This window comes from Podarcis vaucheri, assembly GCF_965113315.1.
Source record: "Podarcis vaucheri genome assembly, chromosome: 5".
Classification (NCBI taxonomy): domain Eukaryota; kingdom Metazoa; phylum Chordata; class Lepidosauria; order Squamata; family Lacertidae; genus Podarcis; species Podarcis vaucheri.
The window spans coordinates 97,461,570-97,477,232 of NC_138763.1; the positions used below are offsets into that span (position 1 = coordinate 97,461,570).

Below are 15,663 nucleotides of genomic sequence, written 5' to 3' on the forward strand. Positions count from 1 at the left end.
ACAGCGTTTCCGTGCGCTGCTCTGGTTCGCCAGAAACGGCTTAGTCATGCTGGCCACATGACCCGGAAGCTGTCTGTGGACAAACGCTGGCTCCCTCGGCCAATAAAGCGAGATGAGCACTGCAACCCCAGAGTTGGTCACGACTGGACCTAATGGTCAGGGGTCCCTTTACCTTTTATAATCACCAAGAGCAGGCAGAGGTGCAACTCTGGCCTTAGTGCTGTGAAGGCTACAGCTCTGTGATGGGGCATCTGCAGAAGGTACCAAGTTCAGTTCCCAGCACTGCTAAGCAGGACTGGGGGAAATTCCTGCCTGAAATCCTCAAGAGGGGCTGCTGTTCATTGTTGCCATTCCCGAGCTAAATGGACCAGCGTAAGGCAACTTTCTATCTCCCAGGTCCCTACCACTGCCTGCACAATGCAATTGCTCTGCCTACAGTTTGAAAGGAAACCGCAACATGGCGGACAGAAGCTTGTCAACCCTTTCTTCCTGCACCATTTTCCTGATCACCTCCTCCTCTGGGCAAAATGATGAGCTCATGATTCTAGACTTTCTATCAAAATTACAGTCATGGTGTCAGCAATGAGTTGTGAGTGCTAGCGAAGAATAGAGTCCGGAAAATCAGCCATATTTACAGGATTTATTGCTTCTTTGAAGCTATGTACAAGCAGTTCAAAAGTTTGACTCTTTCATGGCGGGTCAGTTGTCCCGACTGGCTTTCCTTTCAATTTCCCCCAGCATAGCCACCATCTAAGCCCAGCCCCCCCTCCTTCCTCTCTGACGAGAGTGGCTTCTCCCCAGAAGTACCGCCTCCCTCTCAGATTCATTACCTCCTGACAGCTCTTCGTCACCCTCCTCGTGCAACTACTGATTAAAGGACCCTTCTCCCAGTAAGTTCCCATTCTTTCCCCCTTCTCTGGCTCCAGTTCCCTCACACATGGTAACTTCAGTGTAGAAGTTCTAACCCTTAGCTGCAAACCTATGAATATAGTGAGGTAACTTCCAAGTCAACATGCTTAGGATCAGGTAATGATTCCTTTAGTCTTGGAAAACGATAAAAATATGAGAAACAGAAAACATATTGCAAAGTGAATTAATGTAGGGTATCTGAAGGATCTCCAGTCTAGTCTCCTAATGGTGTCGGGGGCAGTTGTTACCCCAGGTTACCCCATAAGTGTCAAGGTGGTGGTTGGAGAGACTGGACGGGGTTTGCCCCACAATGCCTCCCTGTAGTTACAGGCCTGTGACACAGGAAGAAAATAAAGTGTGTATCAGCCCTGGAGCAAGAGGTCCATGAATGACAAGCTTCTGATGTGTCATTTTATGTCTGATTTTTCTCATTTCCTTTCTGGGTGAATACAGACAAAGCATTGTAATCGTGGTAGATGCAGTTTGAACATACATTCCAGAGCATGTTCAGAGCAGCAAATGTCTGCTCAAACCACTTGCACTACACTTAATATGTTAGATCTGTTTTCAGCACGTTTTAGCATTTCACTGCTGCAAGGATTATTCATACAATATCCTCCCACCACCAGATGGCAGCAACTCATCACATGAGAAAGCTCTTGTGCTCAAATCCTGCTTGAAGAATTCCCCTTTGGCTTGACTCAGCCGGCTCGTCGTATGTTTTTAGGCAATTAAAAGAGATTTTCAAGGGGGGAAACTGCAAGTAATAGAAGGCACCATTCTCGACCACTGCTCTGTACTCACCATAGGCTTCAAGTGTCCTTTCTGCCACTGATGGTGCAAAAGGATGTAGAAAGTACGCAATATAATAATAATAATAATAATAATAATAATAATAATAATAATAATAATAATAATTTTTATTTATATCCCGCCCTCCCCAGCCGAAGCCGGGCTCAGGGCGGCTAACAACAATAAAAATAGTTCAACATTCTAAAACATTCATTATAAAATTAATTAAATCAAATTAAAATCAAATTAATGGCAACCATCAAGCAAATTTTTGTGCAGATTGCCAGAGGAGGGGGTCAGGCTGCGCCCTGACAAAAGGCCTGGTGGAACAGCTCTGTCTTGCAGGCCCTGCGGAAGGATGCTAGGTCCTGCAGGGCTCTAGTCTCTTGTGACAGAGCGTTCCACCAGATTGGAGCCGCGGCCGAGAAGGCCCTGGCTCTAGTTGAGGCCAGCCTAACCTCTCTGAGGCCTGGGATCTTTAGGGTGTTTTTATTTGCAGACCGTAAATTTCTCTGTGGGACATACCAGGAGAGGCGGTCCCGTAGGTACGAGGGTCCTAGGCCGTATATAGTGGTACTATTGCTGTATTGTGGCCAAGTTTGTCATGGTTATTGGAAATAACCGACTTGGCGATGACTGCACCATGGCTTCTTCCAGCGCATCTGGACATGCTGTCCTAAGTGACTGTTCTGCAGCCTAGTCCGCCTTGACTGTTCTTCTCCAGTAAGGCTGCCTAAGGTACAATTCTGACACTGAGGCATCCTTCCACATTAAGGAAAAACTTTGTGGACCCCATGGAAGAGATCCACCCCTTTGCAATCAACACTAAGCCTTCACATCCCTGCCAAAGAGGCATGGAGTTTGATAAATAGTTGGCCACCTTGCTAGAAAACACACTAACTGCATTGTAAGGTCACATGGGTATTTTCAAATTTCTAGTGAAAATATAAGCCGGCTACACCAGTTAGGCAACTAGAAAAACATGCACACTGCTTGCAGATGAAGGCCAGAACCAAGAGGTAAGTAATCAGCCCTGGCAAAAACTCTGAAAAGTGACAGATAGGTAGCCGTGTTGGTCTGCCATAGTCAAAATAAAAAAAAAATCCTTCCAGTAGCACCTTAAAGACCAACTAAGTTAGTTCTTGGTATGAGCTTTCGTGTGCATGCACACTTCTTCAGATACAGTAGAACAGAGACTATACACTCACTCTGACACTGACTAACATAAGGAGGCACAAATAACCATTAACAATTCTCATTGTGGACTGTTGGGAGGATAAGAACACACAGCCACTGGGCCAAGGCAAGAAATGGACTGAGGCGTTGGCTGATGGTTACTGACAAAGATCTTACTGCATCTCCTGCCTTCAGGCATGAGAGGGCAGTATAACCCCACCATGCCATGTGTTTACCGCTTCTGAATAGGCATGACTAATATTGGTCTATGAATTCAAACAGGTCTGCTCTGAAAAGAGATTAACTGGATGCAATCCAAAGACTGCAGTAATATTATGAACACTTATTTGGTAGTAAATCCCAATGAAATCAATAGGATTAACAGGATCTGCTAACTTGGGCCCCAAGTGTGTGATCTTTATGTGCAGTGGAAGCACACTGTATTTGATACAAATTCTGTTGGGTGACATTTTTCAACAACAACAGACTGAGTTGTTCCAGCCAATCTGGGTGGCTTCCAACAAATTATAAAATCACAATAAAGCATCAAACTTCCCTAAACGGGGCTGACTTTAGATGTCTTCTAAAAGTCATCAGTTTATTTATTTGACATCTGATGGGAAGGCATTCCACAGGGTAGGTACCACTACTGAGAAGGCTCTCTGCCTGGTTCCCTATAACTTCACTTCTCACTGTGAGAGGACCACCAGAAGGCTCTCGAAGCTGGACCTCAAGTGTCCGGGCTGAGGTATACAGGGCCCTTCAAGTGTACAAGGCCAAAGCTGTTTAGAGCTTTAAAGGTCAGCGCCAACACTTTAAATTGTGCTTGGAAACCTACTGGGAGTCAATGTGGATCTTTCAGGACCAGTGTTATATGGTCCCAGCAGCCACTACCAGTCACCAGTCTGGCAGCCACATTCTGGGTTGGTTGTTTCTGAGTCACCTTGAAAGGTAGCCCCATGTGGAGTGCATTGCATTAGTTCAAGAGATAACCAGGGCATGTACCACTCTCGGCTCCATCGGTATTCCGGGTCTCAGCTGGCATACCAGATGGAACTGGTAGACAGTTGCCCTATGCCACAATGGACAGCTGTGAGTCCAGAATGACTCCCAGGCTGCACATCTGGTCTTTCAGGGGCACAGTTACCCCATTCAGGACCAGGGAATCCCCTGCACCTGTTTGTTTTCTGTCCCCAAGAAACAGTACTTCTGTTTTGTTGTGATTCAGCCTCCATCAACCAACCTCCATCCACCCATCCTTCAACTGCCTCCAGACACCCACACAGGACGTTCCCATGATTGGGCCTGAAACCTGATTGGAAGGGGTCCAAAGAGTCCAGACGTGCCTGGAGTTGTTTCTTCGACCACCCACTTGATCACCTTGTCCAAGAGACTGGATGATAATTGGCTATAGTGGTGGGGTCCAAAGATGTTTTTTTTTAAATACCGTATTTTACGCCCTATAGGACGCACCGTCCCATAAGGCGCACCTAGTTTTTTTTGGGGGGGAAATAAAGGGGGGGAATTATTTTTTTTCCCAGGCGCAGGGCTGGGGCGGCCCGAGCTTCCCCCGACCCCAGCCCCCAAACAGGCAGCTCTCTGCAAGCCGTGGGAGCCCAGCGCTGGCTCCCTCTGCTTGCGGAGAGGTCCGCGAAGCCTGGACGTGCTGATCTCAGCACGCGCAGGCTTCGGCATGCAGGCAACTCTCCGCAAGCAGCGGGAGCACTCCCGCTGCTTGTGGAGAGGTCCGCGAAGCCTGGAGAGTGAGAGGGGTCGGTGCGCACTGACTGCTCTCGCTCTCCAGGCTTCAGCGAAAGCCTGCATTCGCCCCATAGGACGCACCCACATTTCCCCTTCATTTTTGGACTAGATAGAGAGCTGGCACTCTCCCGCCCTGGCCTTGCTACCATGGTGGAATTTACCGCCTTCCAGATTCAACCAATTTTATCTGCAAAAAACTTTGCAAAATCATTGCAGGAGTACTTGGGAGTTCTTACTGGACCCTGATGACGAAGGTGGTTCTACGAACTACCGGAAAGAGTCTCCTGCAACTGTTTTCTGCTGATGCAATGGGGGCAGCAATGAAGGTGTTCTTTGCCTTTGCCACTTGGTAAGCTCGATGTTCAGTTCAATTCAGAATGAGTCTTTCACTACTGTCACTCTAGCCATCTCAGTGATTATCTCATCGCCCTCAGTCCTGGGGAATACCACAGAACCATTTGAGCTCCATGCATTTGGAGAGGGCGCTTTAGAGCCAGACAGTCGATAGCCCTGGTTAACTCCACATTCCAGTGGGCCACCAGCTGAGAGGCTACCACTCTCTGGAAGCCATTTGGATCCATTAAGTGGCAAGGGTGGACAATCAAACTGGTCCCACCTCCCTGCAGAGAAGTCTAGTTGCACCAGGAAGTAATTTGACCATGGCACTTCTTTTGTTCCACTGGAACTTAGTGTCAGATCACGCACGCCGAGATCTAAGCCATTGGCTTAGGGCCAGATTTATTCAGGGAGAGCCCCATGGAGGCCATGCTTTCCACAAAGTCCTGAGCTGTCAGGAACAAATGCTGCCAAAATAAAATTGCCCAAGAGGACCATTAACAATGCCTAAATGAAATTAACCTAGTCTGTCAAGCTGCCAGCTTTACAAGCTAATTACTGACATCTAGTAATCAACAGACAGTCAAGCACAAAGCAGCCAAATCAGGTACTTTGCAGAGATGAAAAAGAATACAAAGATAAAGCTAACAAACTGACAGCAGAAAAGGGCACATTTTGAGTAGCTAAATTGGGAAAAGCAAGTACTTAGAAATTAATTTTAATACAGCACTGAAAGGGCTTGGAAAACTGGCTAAGCAAAAGCTTTGAATACTAAGATTAATTTCACCTTGTTTAACAAGTGCTGAGAAAACTTTCAATCAGAAGAAAAGCAATGAACTTGTCTCAACATGACGCAACCTTCCTTTCTCTAATCCGGGGGTGGCCAACTTCCAAGATCTACTCACAGAATTAAAAACTGGCAGTGATCTATCCCCATTTTTGGGGGGTTCAGGTCAAAGGTTTTTTTAGGGGGTTCGGGAGGCATAAGTTGCTTAGCTTTTTTAGGGGCGCAACATTTTTACATTATTTTGGGGTCAAAGAGAAACAGCAAGTCACCGAAGGATCGCTGGGGGGGAAACAGCCCTAGTTTGTAAACTCTGTCTTCCCTTCTCCAACAATGATGGAGGGCAGGGCGAGGGGGAAGGGCCAGCGATCGACCGTGATCAACCAAAGCCTCACAGGGATCGACCAGTAGATTGCGATCAACCTGTTGGACATCCCTGCTCTAATCCACTCACTCGGTTCTACATAACTGTTCTCAGCAGGCTTCCTCAAACTCGGCCCTCCATATGTTTTTGGCCTACAACTCCCATCATCCCTAGCTAGCAGGACCAGTGGTCAGGGATGATGGGAATTGTAGTCTCAAAACATCTGGAGGCCCGAGGTTGAGGAAGCCTGGTTCTCAGTCTCTGGGAGCTGGCAAACAGGGCCAGTAAACTGGAAGATTTGAGAGGCATTGGTGGAAAAGACAGAACGAAGTGAGCTTGTGCCTTTGGGGCTAAGGCTGGTTGCTTATCTAAGGCTGGTTGCTTGCTGCTTGAAGGCTTGCTTGTGTGCTTTTGTGTGTTCTTGGCCATGTGCTGTACTACAGCACACGGTCTGAGGGAGAGGAACTACTGCTGAGAAAGGAAGTGAGATGGAGCTAGCAAACCCCATTTCTACATCACTGGGAGATTGCAAACAGGGGTGTTTGTGAAGGTGTTTCGCAGGAAAAAGCTGAAGTGTTGTGATGGAGTGCATAGGAGCAAGAGACATGGATAGCGAGAGCTGCTGCAGTGACCAGCCATGCCAGTGGCTTGTTTATTTTTCTACCTGAGGAATTACACAGCTTTACCTCCAGCAAGTGGCTGCCCTGCTGGAGGAGAAGGTACAACCCCTTGAGGCACTTTGAGCTATCAGGGAAGATGAAAAATTTCTGGACAGAGCAGAGCAGGCTGTTCTGGGAGAGCAAAAGATGAGGAGTGCTGTACAAAATTAATGTCAAACATAACTATGTGTAAGGGTTAGTTAGTGCATGAAGGGGTTAAGACCACAGAGTTGCATTGCTAGACTCAGGTCGTGCTTCTTATTCACTTTCCTTTCCTCACTCTCTCTTCATGCCATGTAACCAACCAGAAAGGACATGTCTGAGTTTGCTCCAAGTTCAGAACGCATGCTTGTAATAATCTTTCTGTATTCTGTACCTGTGTTCTTCTTGCTGCTACATGGAATAACGCGTGAACCAGACCTTTGGATTTTGTCAGTAAAGCTTTTAAACTTACGTAACAGTTGTGTGGTCTGTTCATTGTCAGAGGGGTAGAGAGAGGGGCAAGCACTAAAACTGAAATAAGATATGAAAAGGGGTCTAACAACCTACATTCCCAAGCTATGCTTCTGCTGAACTCTGCAACTGTTTTAAACTTTGCTGCAGCCTCTCTCCTGCTGGAGAGAATCCAGGAGTCTGGCCAATTCTGTTGTTAATTACCCATATGTGGATCACAGATCTTATTTCCCCCCAACAGATGCCTCTACAGAGGAAGATCACCACATGCAGCAAACAAACATGTGGAAGAACATGGCCTTTATCATGTGAGGTGAATTTTATGCGGTACAATTCATTTACACACATATGTCTGTGATCTAAAGTCTGGCATTAACGCCAGGCTTATGGATAATGACAATACTTTGCCATTTTCCATGGAAACTTGGCACGACAGCTTTTTAGTCCCTTTCCATTTGGTATTCTGGGGACAATTCTCACCCCAGGGAAAAGTTCTCTGGAATTCTCCAAGGAAAAGAAGTGTGAACTGCGAGGCCCAGAAGAACCTGGCCAGGATAGAACCCCATAATGTCTATCTTGCGGTTCCTGAATTTGCCACCAAACCAATTCCCAACATTTTTGTAAATACTGGCTTAAGAGTTAACTACAAGATTTGTTAAGATTTGTTATTTGTTCAAATCCATAGAAATGTACTTTCACACTTTTGCTTTTAAAAGGATGCTTGTTAAATTGTTCCTGCTTAAATTGTTCCCTTGATAGTTGGGTTTTGTTTTTTTCGAGAAAACAAAATGGTGATAATGGCAATAAGATTGCACTTGCAGCACAGAAGACTGCCAAAAATGCATTTTATAAAAATGCATTTGGTTACAAGAAAGCTATTAATGATCCTCAATACAGATTTTTAAATAAAGTGTAAGCTGTTCATACAGCATAATAAGAGCATATTCTGGGGAGCTAAAGAGTTCATAAACATTCAAGCCCTGAGTATTACTTTTCAGATATTACAAGGATGATAAATACAAGTGAGAAATATAAATGGCTCAGAATGACAGAAGGATTCGCAGAAGCATTTGGACACACTTTGGAGTACTCAAAGCATCTATCACAGAATCAAAGAATTACAGAACTGTAGGGTTGATGAGTTGGAAGGGGTCCCAAGGGACATCTTGTCCAACCCCCCACAAAGCAGGAATCTCAACTACACCATCCATGGCATGTGGCCATCTAACCTCTGCTTTAAAATCTCCAAGGAAGGAGAGTCCACAGCCTCCTGAGGAAGACCGTTCCACTGTCAAACAGCTCTTCCTGTCAGAAAGTTCTCACTGATGTTTACTCAGAATCTCCTTTCTTGTAACTTGAAGCCATTGGTTCAAGTCCTACCCTCCAGAGCAGGAGGAAAAAAAGTGTGTTCCCTCTTCCATGTGACAGCCCTTGAGATACCTGAAGATGGTTATCATATGTCCTCTCACTTTCCTCTTTTCTAGGCTAAATATACCTCCTTCAACCACTGCTCACAAGGCTTGTTTTCCAGACCCTTGGTCATCTTGGTTGCCCTCCCTGGCACATGTTGCAGCTTGTCAACATCTTTCTTAAATTGTGGTGCCCAGAATTGGACACAGTAACCCAGGTATGGTCAAAGGTGGAACAGAGCAGTACTATCACTTCCCTTGATCTGGACACTAGACTTTTGTTGAAGCAGCCGAGAATAGCATTAGCCTTTTTTGCTGCTGCATCACATTGATGACTCATGTTAAGCTTGTGGTCTACCAAAACCCCTCGATCCTTTCCACATGTACTACTAGCAAGCCGGGTGTCCCCCATATTATATTTGTGCAGCTGGTTCTTCTTGCCTAAGTGCAGAACCTTACATTTGTCCCTATTGAAATTCATTCCGTTAGCTTGGGCCCAGCTCTCCAATCCGTTAAGGTCATTTTGAATCCCGGTTCTGTCTTCTGTGGTCTTCCCACAGAAGAAGCTACAACTTCCCAGTTTGGTGCCATCTGTAAATTTGATGAGCATCACCTCAATTCCTTCATCCAAGTCATTTATATAGGCGTTGAACAACAATGGGCCTAGGACAGAACGCTGCTGTAGCCCACTTGTCACTTTTTTCCAAGATGACAAGGATGTCTGTCTGTATGTATGCCATCTGCCATGTTTGCTTTAGTTGAGATTCCTGCATTGCAGGGGACTAGATAGACCATTGGTGTCCCTTCCAACTCTACAGTTCTGTGATACTCAATAGCTCTAGGTGGGCTATGAGCTGTAGAATCCAAGAATTGCAAAACAACACTGTGGACGACTGATTTTCACTTCCATCTCACACTATTGAAGAACCGCAATAACAGGCCTCTGTCAAGCCCAATATGGTGACACAACCTCAGGATAATGAAAACAACAACCCAGAGAGACTGGAAGGCACAACTGATACGGCAGCCTTGATTGCTTTAATTAAAAAAGAATTAGCTGATGACTGGGATAAGGCATTAAAACCACTAAGAATATTTTTCAATTCACCCAGTGTATCCACAATAGCAAATAAAGACATGGAATTCAGTATGAAGAGGTGAGCCATCTGACATAAAACTGCAGCTTGAAGATGTGCAGGATCAGAATCGCTGTCAAAATTTGCACTTTAGAGTGGGCCTGATGGGAAATTTTTCTTAAAGGCCTGCTACACAACTCCTGTCTGACAAATGGTTCAATTCATAAAACAAAGATCTATATAGCATTTCCTAATAGAGGACGCTGCAATACAATATTGGGAGGGTCAGTTATGTTCAGAACCTACTGTTATATTAACTTGAGATGCAGTTAATGCATTTGATTGCTTGAACTGGCAATCTCTTTTTGCAATTTTATGTTCCTTTGATGTCTTGGGTCAATATGCTGCAACACACAGGCCCAAGGTTCAGTGGGACTGGATGGGACACGTTCTTCAGCATTTCTCATTCTCAAAGCTCATTCAGCACTTACTAACAGCAGTTAAAATAAAAAAATTCCTTCCAGTAGCACCTTAAAGACCAACTAAGTTAGTTCTTGGTATGAGCTTTCGTGTGCATGCACACTTCTTCAGATACACATTGCACACGAAAGCTCATACCAAGAACTTAGTTGGTCTTTAAGGTGCTACTGGAAGGAATTTTTTTATTTTGACTATGGCAGACCAACACAGCTACCTATCTGTAACAGCAGTTAAATTAGTGATAGCAAAATACTGAAAATCTCTAGGTACAAACCTGTTTGAAGCCTGGTTCTCACAAGAATGGGACATTTATGGACAAATTAACCATTCTACAAAGGAAGCACCACACCAGGGAAGAAACCAACACTTTCTACACAGCATGGCATCCCTTTATTGACTTTGTAAAATTGACTGAGCGTGGTTTCCAACAGCCAACATCACATGGAAGAAAAACTAGGAACACCACCTTTCTTTGACTGCCTATATTGGAAGTGAGGAGACTACAATCCTTATGTGATACTTACCTTTTACACTTGCCAAAGCTCCATATTTCATATTTAGTAAGTGTTTCTAGGTTTTTTGTGTTCAGTATTGTTAACTGACATTTTTTACAAAATCCAATAATATACATTTTTTTTAAAAAAGAGGCCATGAATGCCTATTTTTACAGAAGGCAAACCGTTTCAAAGGAGATCATGGATGAGAATGAAAGCTTTGCTCTTCCTGCAAAGCACAACTTTATGAGGAAGACCCATAGAATCATGAAATTAGAGAGTTGGAAGGGACCACAAGGATTATCTAATCCAGGCACCCCCAAACTTGGCCCTCCAGCTGTTTTGGGACTACAATTCCCATCATCCCTGACCACTGGTCCTGTTAGCTAGGGATGATGGGAGTTGTAGGCCAAAAACATCTGGCGGGCTGAGTTTGGGGATGCCTGATCTAATCCAACCCCCTGAAATGCAGGAATATTTTGCCCAACGTGGAGCACAAACCCATGACCCAGAGATTAAGAGTCTCATGCTATCTGAGATATCCCAGGTTTGTTGATGTTGTACATCAAGCACAAACTTCGCCAGGGCTATTGTGGCTCCTTACTGAATCTCTTGCAGACCATTCAAGCTCTGTTGACCCCATTATATCTGCTCATTACCCGATTCCCAGTTCCAAGGTCTTTCAGATTCTGTAACTATTATTAGCTAGTGACATACCTGCAATCATTATGGGCAGTAAGTGCTAGTAGAGGCCTTGCAATAATAATCCCACGTTCAGTAACTCAGTTTCCCCCACAAGCGGGTGGGAGAGGAGAAAGGCTCAATTCCCCTCCTCCAGCTGTCTTCAAGGAGCAGATGGCAAACTTTGCTCTTAAAAACAGTCTCACCTACAGTCCATGTGCTGCAAACTCTGTCCATTATGGGTAGAATTTGGCTTTGACAGAAATGGGAATCATCATGGATGCTTTAGTTGAGATTTCCTGCATTGCAGGGAGTTGGACTAGGACTAGGTGACTCTCAGAGTCCTTTCCAACTTTTCCATTCTATGATTCTATGCACTGGAACTCCATACCCTAGACAGAATTCTAGATCAAGAGGACTGACATGCTAGCAACAAATTCTAAAAGGCTTGAAATCTGAATCTAAACTTTTCTCACTTAATCCCCGATATGTGAAGAGTTACTTTGTTGTGTTTCAGAACTTGTGGTTTATACACCGATCAGGAAAAACAAAACGTAACCAATTTGCATGGCTTTGGTTATTTTTAAACATGCAGTTGCAATGTCTATTATTGGAAACAAACAAACCTGTATGTGCCGATTCATTTACAAGGCATGTTATGCACATGTTACATACCAAAGAATTTGTCTTAATAAGTTAATGTATTTATCAGTGACAAATGGCATCCATTTTCAGAAGAAGCACTTACCACCGGCTGTTTAGTTATGTCCACTAAGTCCTTAATGTTGTAATACTGATGTTTTTCAAAGGCTGAAAAAAGCATGTCCAGTACTTGCTGCTTTTCAGCCCGAGCCCTCTTTCCATCTTCCTTTTTCTTCTTTTCATAATCAATCTGTTAATCCAAATGGCATAATTTTAAAATGGTGTTTTTAACCCACTCCAGGAGAACCACCATTGGAATTTGTAGCTGCAAGGAACAAAGCGTGGCGGGGGGGGGTGTCGAATCAGTTCTGCTTTGGTATAAATAAGAATCTTCTTAACTCTTAGTTGAGGCACAATGAAAGATAAACCTAATTATAAAACAGAGCAGAGTCCCATTTATGCTTTGCACTGTCATTCCTTGAATCTGAGAGCAGCCAATTGCCTAGGGCAATGTTTCTAGTTCCACAGAAGAATTATTTTACTACAAGAAGTGGCAATCACAATTAATTCCTTAAAAAAGACCAATTGTTTCTTTTATATAACTTGTCAAGTGTACCTGTTACGTACACTTTACTTGAGATTTCTGCACTTCAGGGGGTTGGACTAGATGACCCACAGGGTCCCTTTCCAACTCTACAATTCTATTGGATTCAAGTTTACCAGAAATGAGATTCCGACAAAACACCAGGAAGAACTTTTTAACAGCAAGAGCTGTTCAAGAGTGGGAGTCTCCCTTGGGAGGCTGTGCATTCTCCTTCCTTAGAGGTTTTTAAGCAGAGGTTGGATTCTAGGCTCATCACAGCTTTAGGAACATAAGATTAAAGGGCTTGACGTGAAGGCAAGAGAGGATTATGTTCTCCTGTCTCATGAACCCACTGGATTTCTTTGAGAGAGTCAACAAGCATATAGCAGTGATCTCCAGCTGACATAGTGTACTTGGACATTCAAAAAGGTTTCCACAAGGTCCCCCCCCTCAAAATATCATTTTAAGTGGGAGGGGGAGGACTGTCTTGTGCATTGACCTTGTGGAAAGCTTTATTTCATGTCCTCTTTAAAACTGTGAACTCAGGAAGAGAATTGCATGCACAGTCAGTATTTTCTTGCAGGCAGGAGCTTAGAAAGATCAAAATGCATCTAGAAAGTGATATTTTAGTTCTAAGTCGATGGTGATAGAAAACCAGCATCTGCCAACATTATTTTATTTCTTCAGTGATGTCTCTTATTGTGGTGTGTTCATCTTCAGGCAATGCTCAGGAAACAAAAAAAATTTGCCTAATGAAAACAGATATATCCCTGCATCGGCTCGCTTGAGCCTTCTCCTGAGAAAATGACTGTGCTGGCCATTTTCTCTTTTATGTATTTGGAGAGCAGATACACACCCACACAAGGAGAGCTTAAGTCCTGGTGAGAGCTCATGACGTCACCTACTGAGTGTTCCTGGCAAAGGCAAGATTTGAACTGGGGATTTCCCTATTACCGCACGGTTCAGCCTCCCGGCCACTATGCTACATTAGCTCTGAGACACTGCCTCTGTCTCATGTTCCATCATGGTCTCTATTATAACACAAATTCCTTATTAAGTAGGGACTGCACAGATGCACAGAAAACATGTATATAGAGGCTGCCCTCTGTAATGCACTGGGGACTGCTAAACACCTACCTACCTACATAATCCAGAATGCGGCAGCTAGACTGGTGACTGGGAGCGGCCGCAGAGACCACATAACACCGGTCTTGAAAGACCTACATTGGCTCCCAGTACGTTTCCGAGCACAATTCAAAGTGTTGGTGCTGACCTTTAAAGCCCTAAACGGCCTCGGCCCAGTATACCTGAAGGAGCGTCTCCACCCCCATCATTCTACCCAGACACTGAGGTCCAGCCCCGAGGGCCTTCTGGCGGTTCCCTTGCTGCAAGAAGCCAAGTTACAGGGAACCAGGCAGAGGGCCTTCTTGGTAGTGGCGCCCGTCCTGTGGAACGCCCTCCCACCAGATGTCAAAGAGAACAACAACTACCAGGCTTTTAGAAGACATCTGAAGGAAGCCCTGTTTAGGGAAGCTTTTAATGTTTGATGTATCACAGTATTTTAACATTTTTTTTGGAAGCCGCCCAGAGTGGCTGGGGAAGCCCAGCCAGATGGGCGGGGTATAAATAATAAATTATTATTATTATACATTTGGAAGGAATATTTTTTCAGCAGCAGCATCCCATTATGCTTTTGAGCATGTTCAGATGGCAGGTCAAAACAGTCCTATTTGATCATGTTTACAGTCGTATTATTTTTTTAAAAAAAAATCATTCCTGCCACTTCACTGGGTGTTTCATTGCACTTACTGCTGCTGAACTATTCTTTAATCCAATCATTTGCTTTATTGATTTAATGTTGTTTTATTGTGCCACAAGGCTGACCCGGCGTTGTGCCGATTATACCTCTCCTTCAATTAAAACGTGTTGAGGTATTTGCTAACTGTAAAAATCAACTGAACCTCTTCCAATAACAATTTGAAAGCAATTTTTTTTTTAAAAAAAAAAAAGGGTATGCACAGGATTTTTTAAAATGGATTTATAGAAGTATGCTCTTACGCTGTTGTATAATACAGAAGACTTAATAGGTCAACTTAAACACATATTACAGTTGGACTGAGTGCTGAATTTCATATCTTGAGTTGAACTAACCACCTAGTGATTTGGCAATATTAGTTTAAGAACTACAATAAAGGCTAGCATGAAAAGTAACTCACATTATATTGATGATTAGCCACAGGTTTGTAGTTAGTGGTTACAGCTTTGTCCAGCTGCATAGTCCAGCTTACAGGTTTAGAAGACTCTTCAATCTGAAGCCTAAAAGAAAGAGAAAGGAAATTAAAAACCAGTAAAAACAACATATGCTCATAATAGTTTGGTTGTATATCCTGTCAGAGGTGCCAACTTGAATAAAATAGGGGGGGCAGGTAAGCCCTACCCTGAATAATTGATCACATGATGTGGTGCATGCACACCATTTGAATGGCAATGCCCATCAACTGGGGGGAGGCTGCCCCCCTCAAATAATCCTCAGCCCCTAGGTATTGGCTCTGTACAGTTCTTATCAACCCCACCTATCACGGATATAGTACAGATCGACAAGCAAAATGAATGCAAACTTCTAGTGTCAAATTCCCTAGAATTTTATTTTTTTAAAAAAAACCAAGAAATGATTTTAAAGAAACAATTACAAATCAAGGTGTAAATAACTTTCTTGCAAGCCTGAGCTCATCCTGAGCTTAAGCCTGCCTGATATCCACCCTTCTAGATTCAGATAGGTAGCCGTGTTGGTCTGACGCAGTCGAAATATATAAAAAAATTGCCCAGTAGCACCTTAGAGACCAACTAAGATTGTTCTTGGAATAAGCTTTCGTGTGCATGCACACTTCTTCAGATACCTGTGGTGGCACATACATAGCTAGGAGCACTGATGGCATACGGTTTCAGATCAGAGTCCATATATCCAGAAACACCTCCTGTGATAGTGCCAATACCTGAGATGATGGGGTGTCCTTGATTTCCTGGTTTGTGTATTTTGGGTAGAAGATAGAAGGTTCCTGGTTGA

General features: G+C 44.0%; 1 protein-coding gene across 1 annotated transcript in view; it reads right to left on the reverse strand.

Annotated features, from left to right (window-relative positions):
• The window catches only part of GTF2F2 (general transcription factor IIF subunit 2), a 57,841-nt gene that overhangs the window by 1,415 nt on the left and 40,763 nt on the right, over positions 1-15,663 (reverse strand). Inside the window, exons 7-8 of the mRNA XM_082223289.1 lie at positions 14,816-14,915; positions 12,123-12,266 (exon numbers count right to left, since the gene is read on the reverse strand). Coding sequence (XP_082079415.1) covers positions 12,123-12,266; positions 14,816-14,915 — 244 coding nt within the window. The remainder of the gene's footprint in view (positions 1-12,122; positions 12,267-14,815; positions 14,916-15,663) is intronic.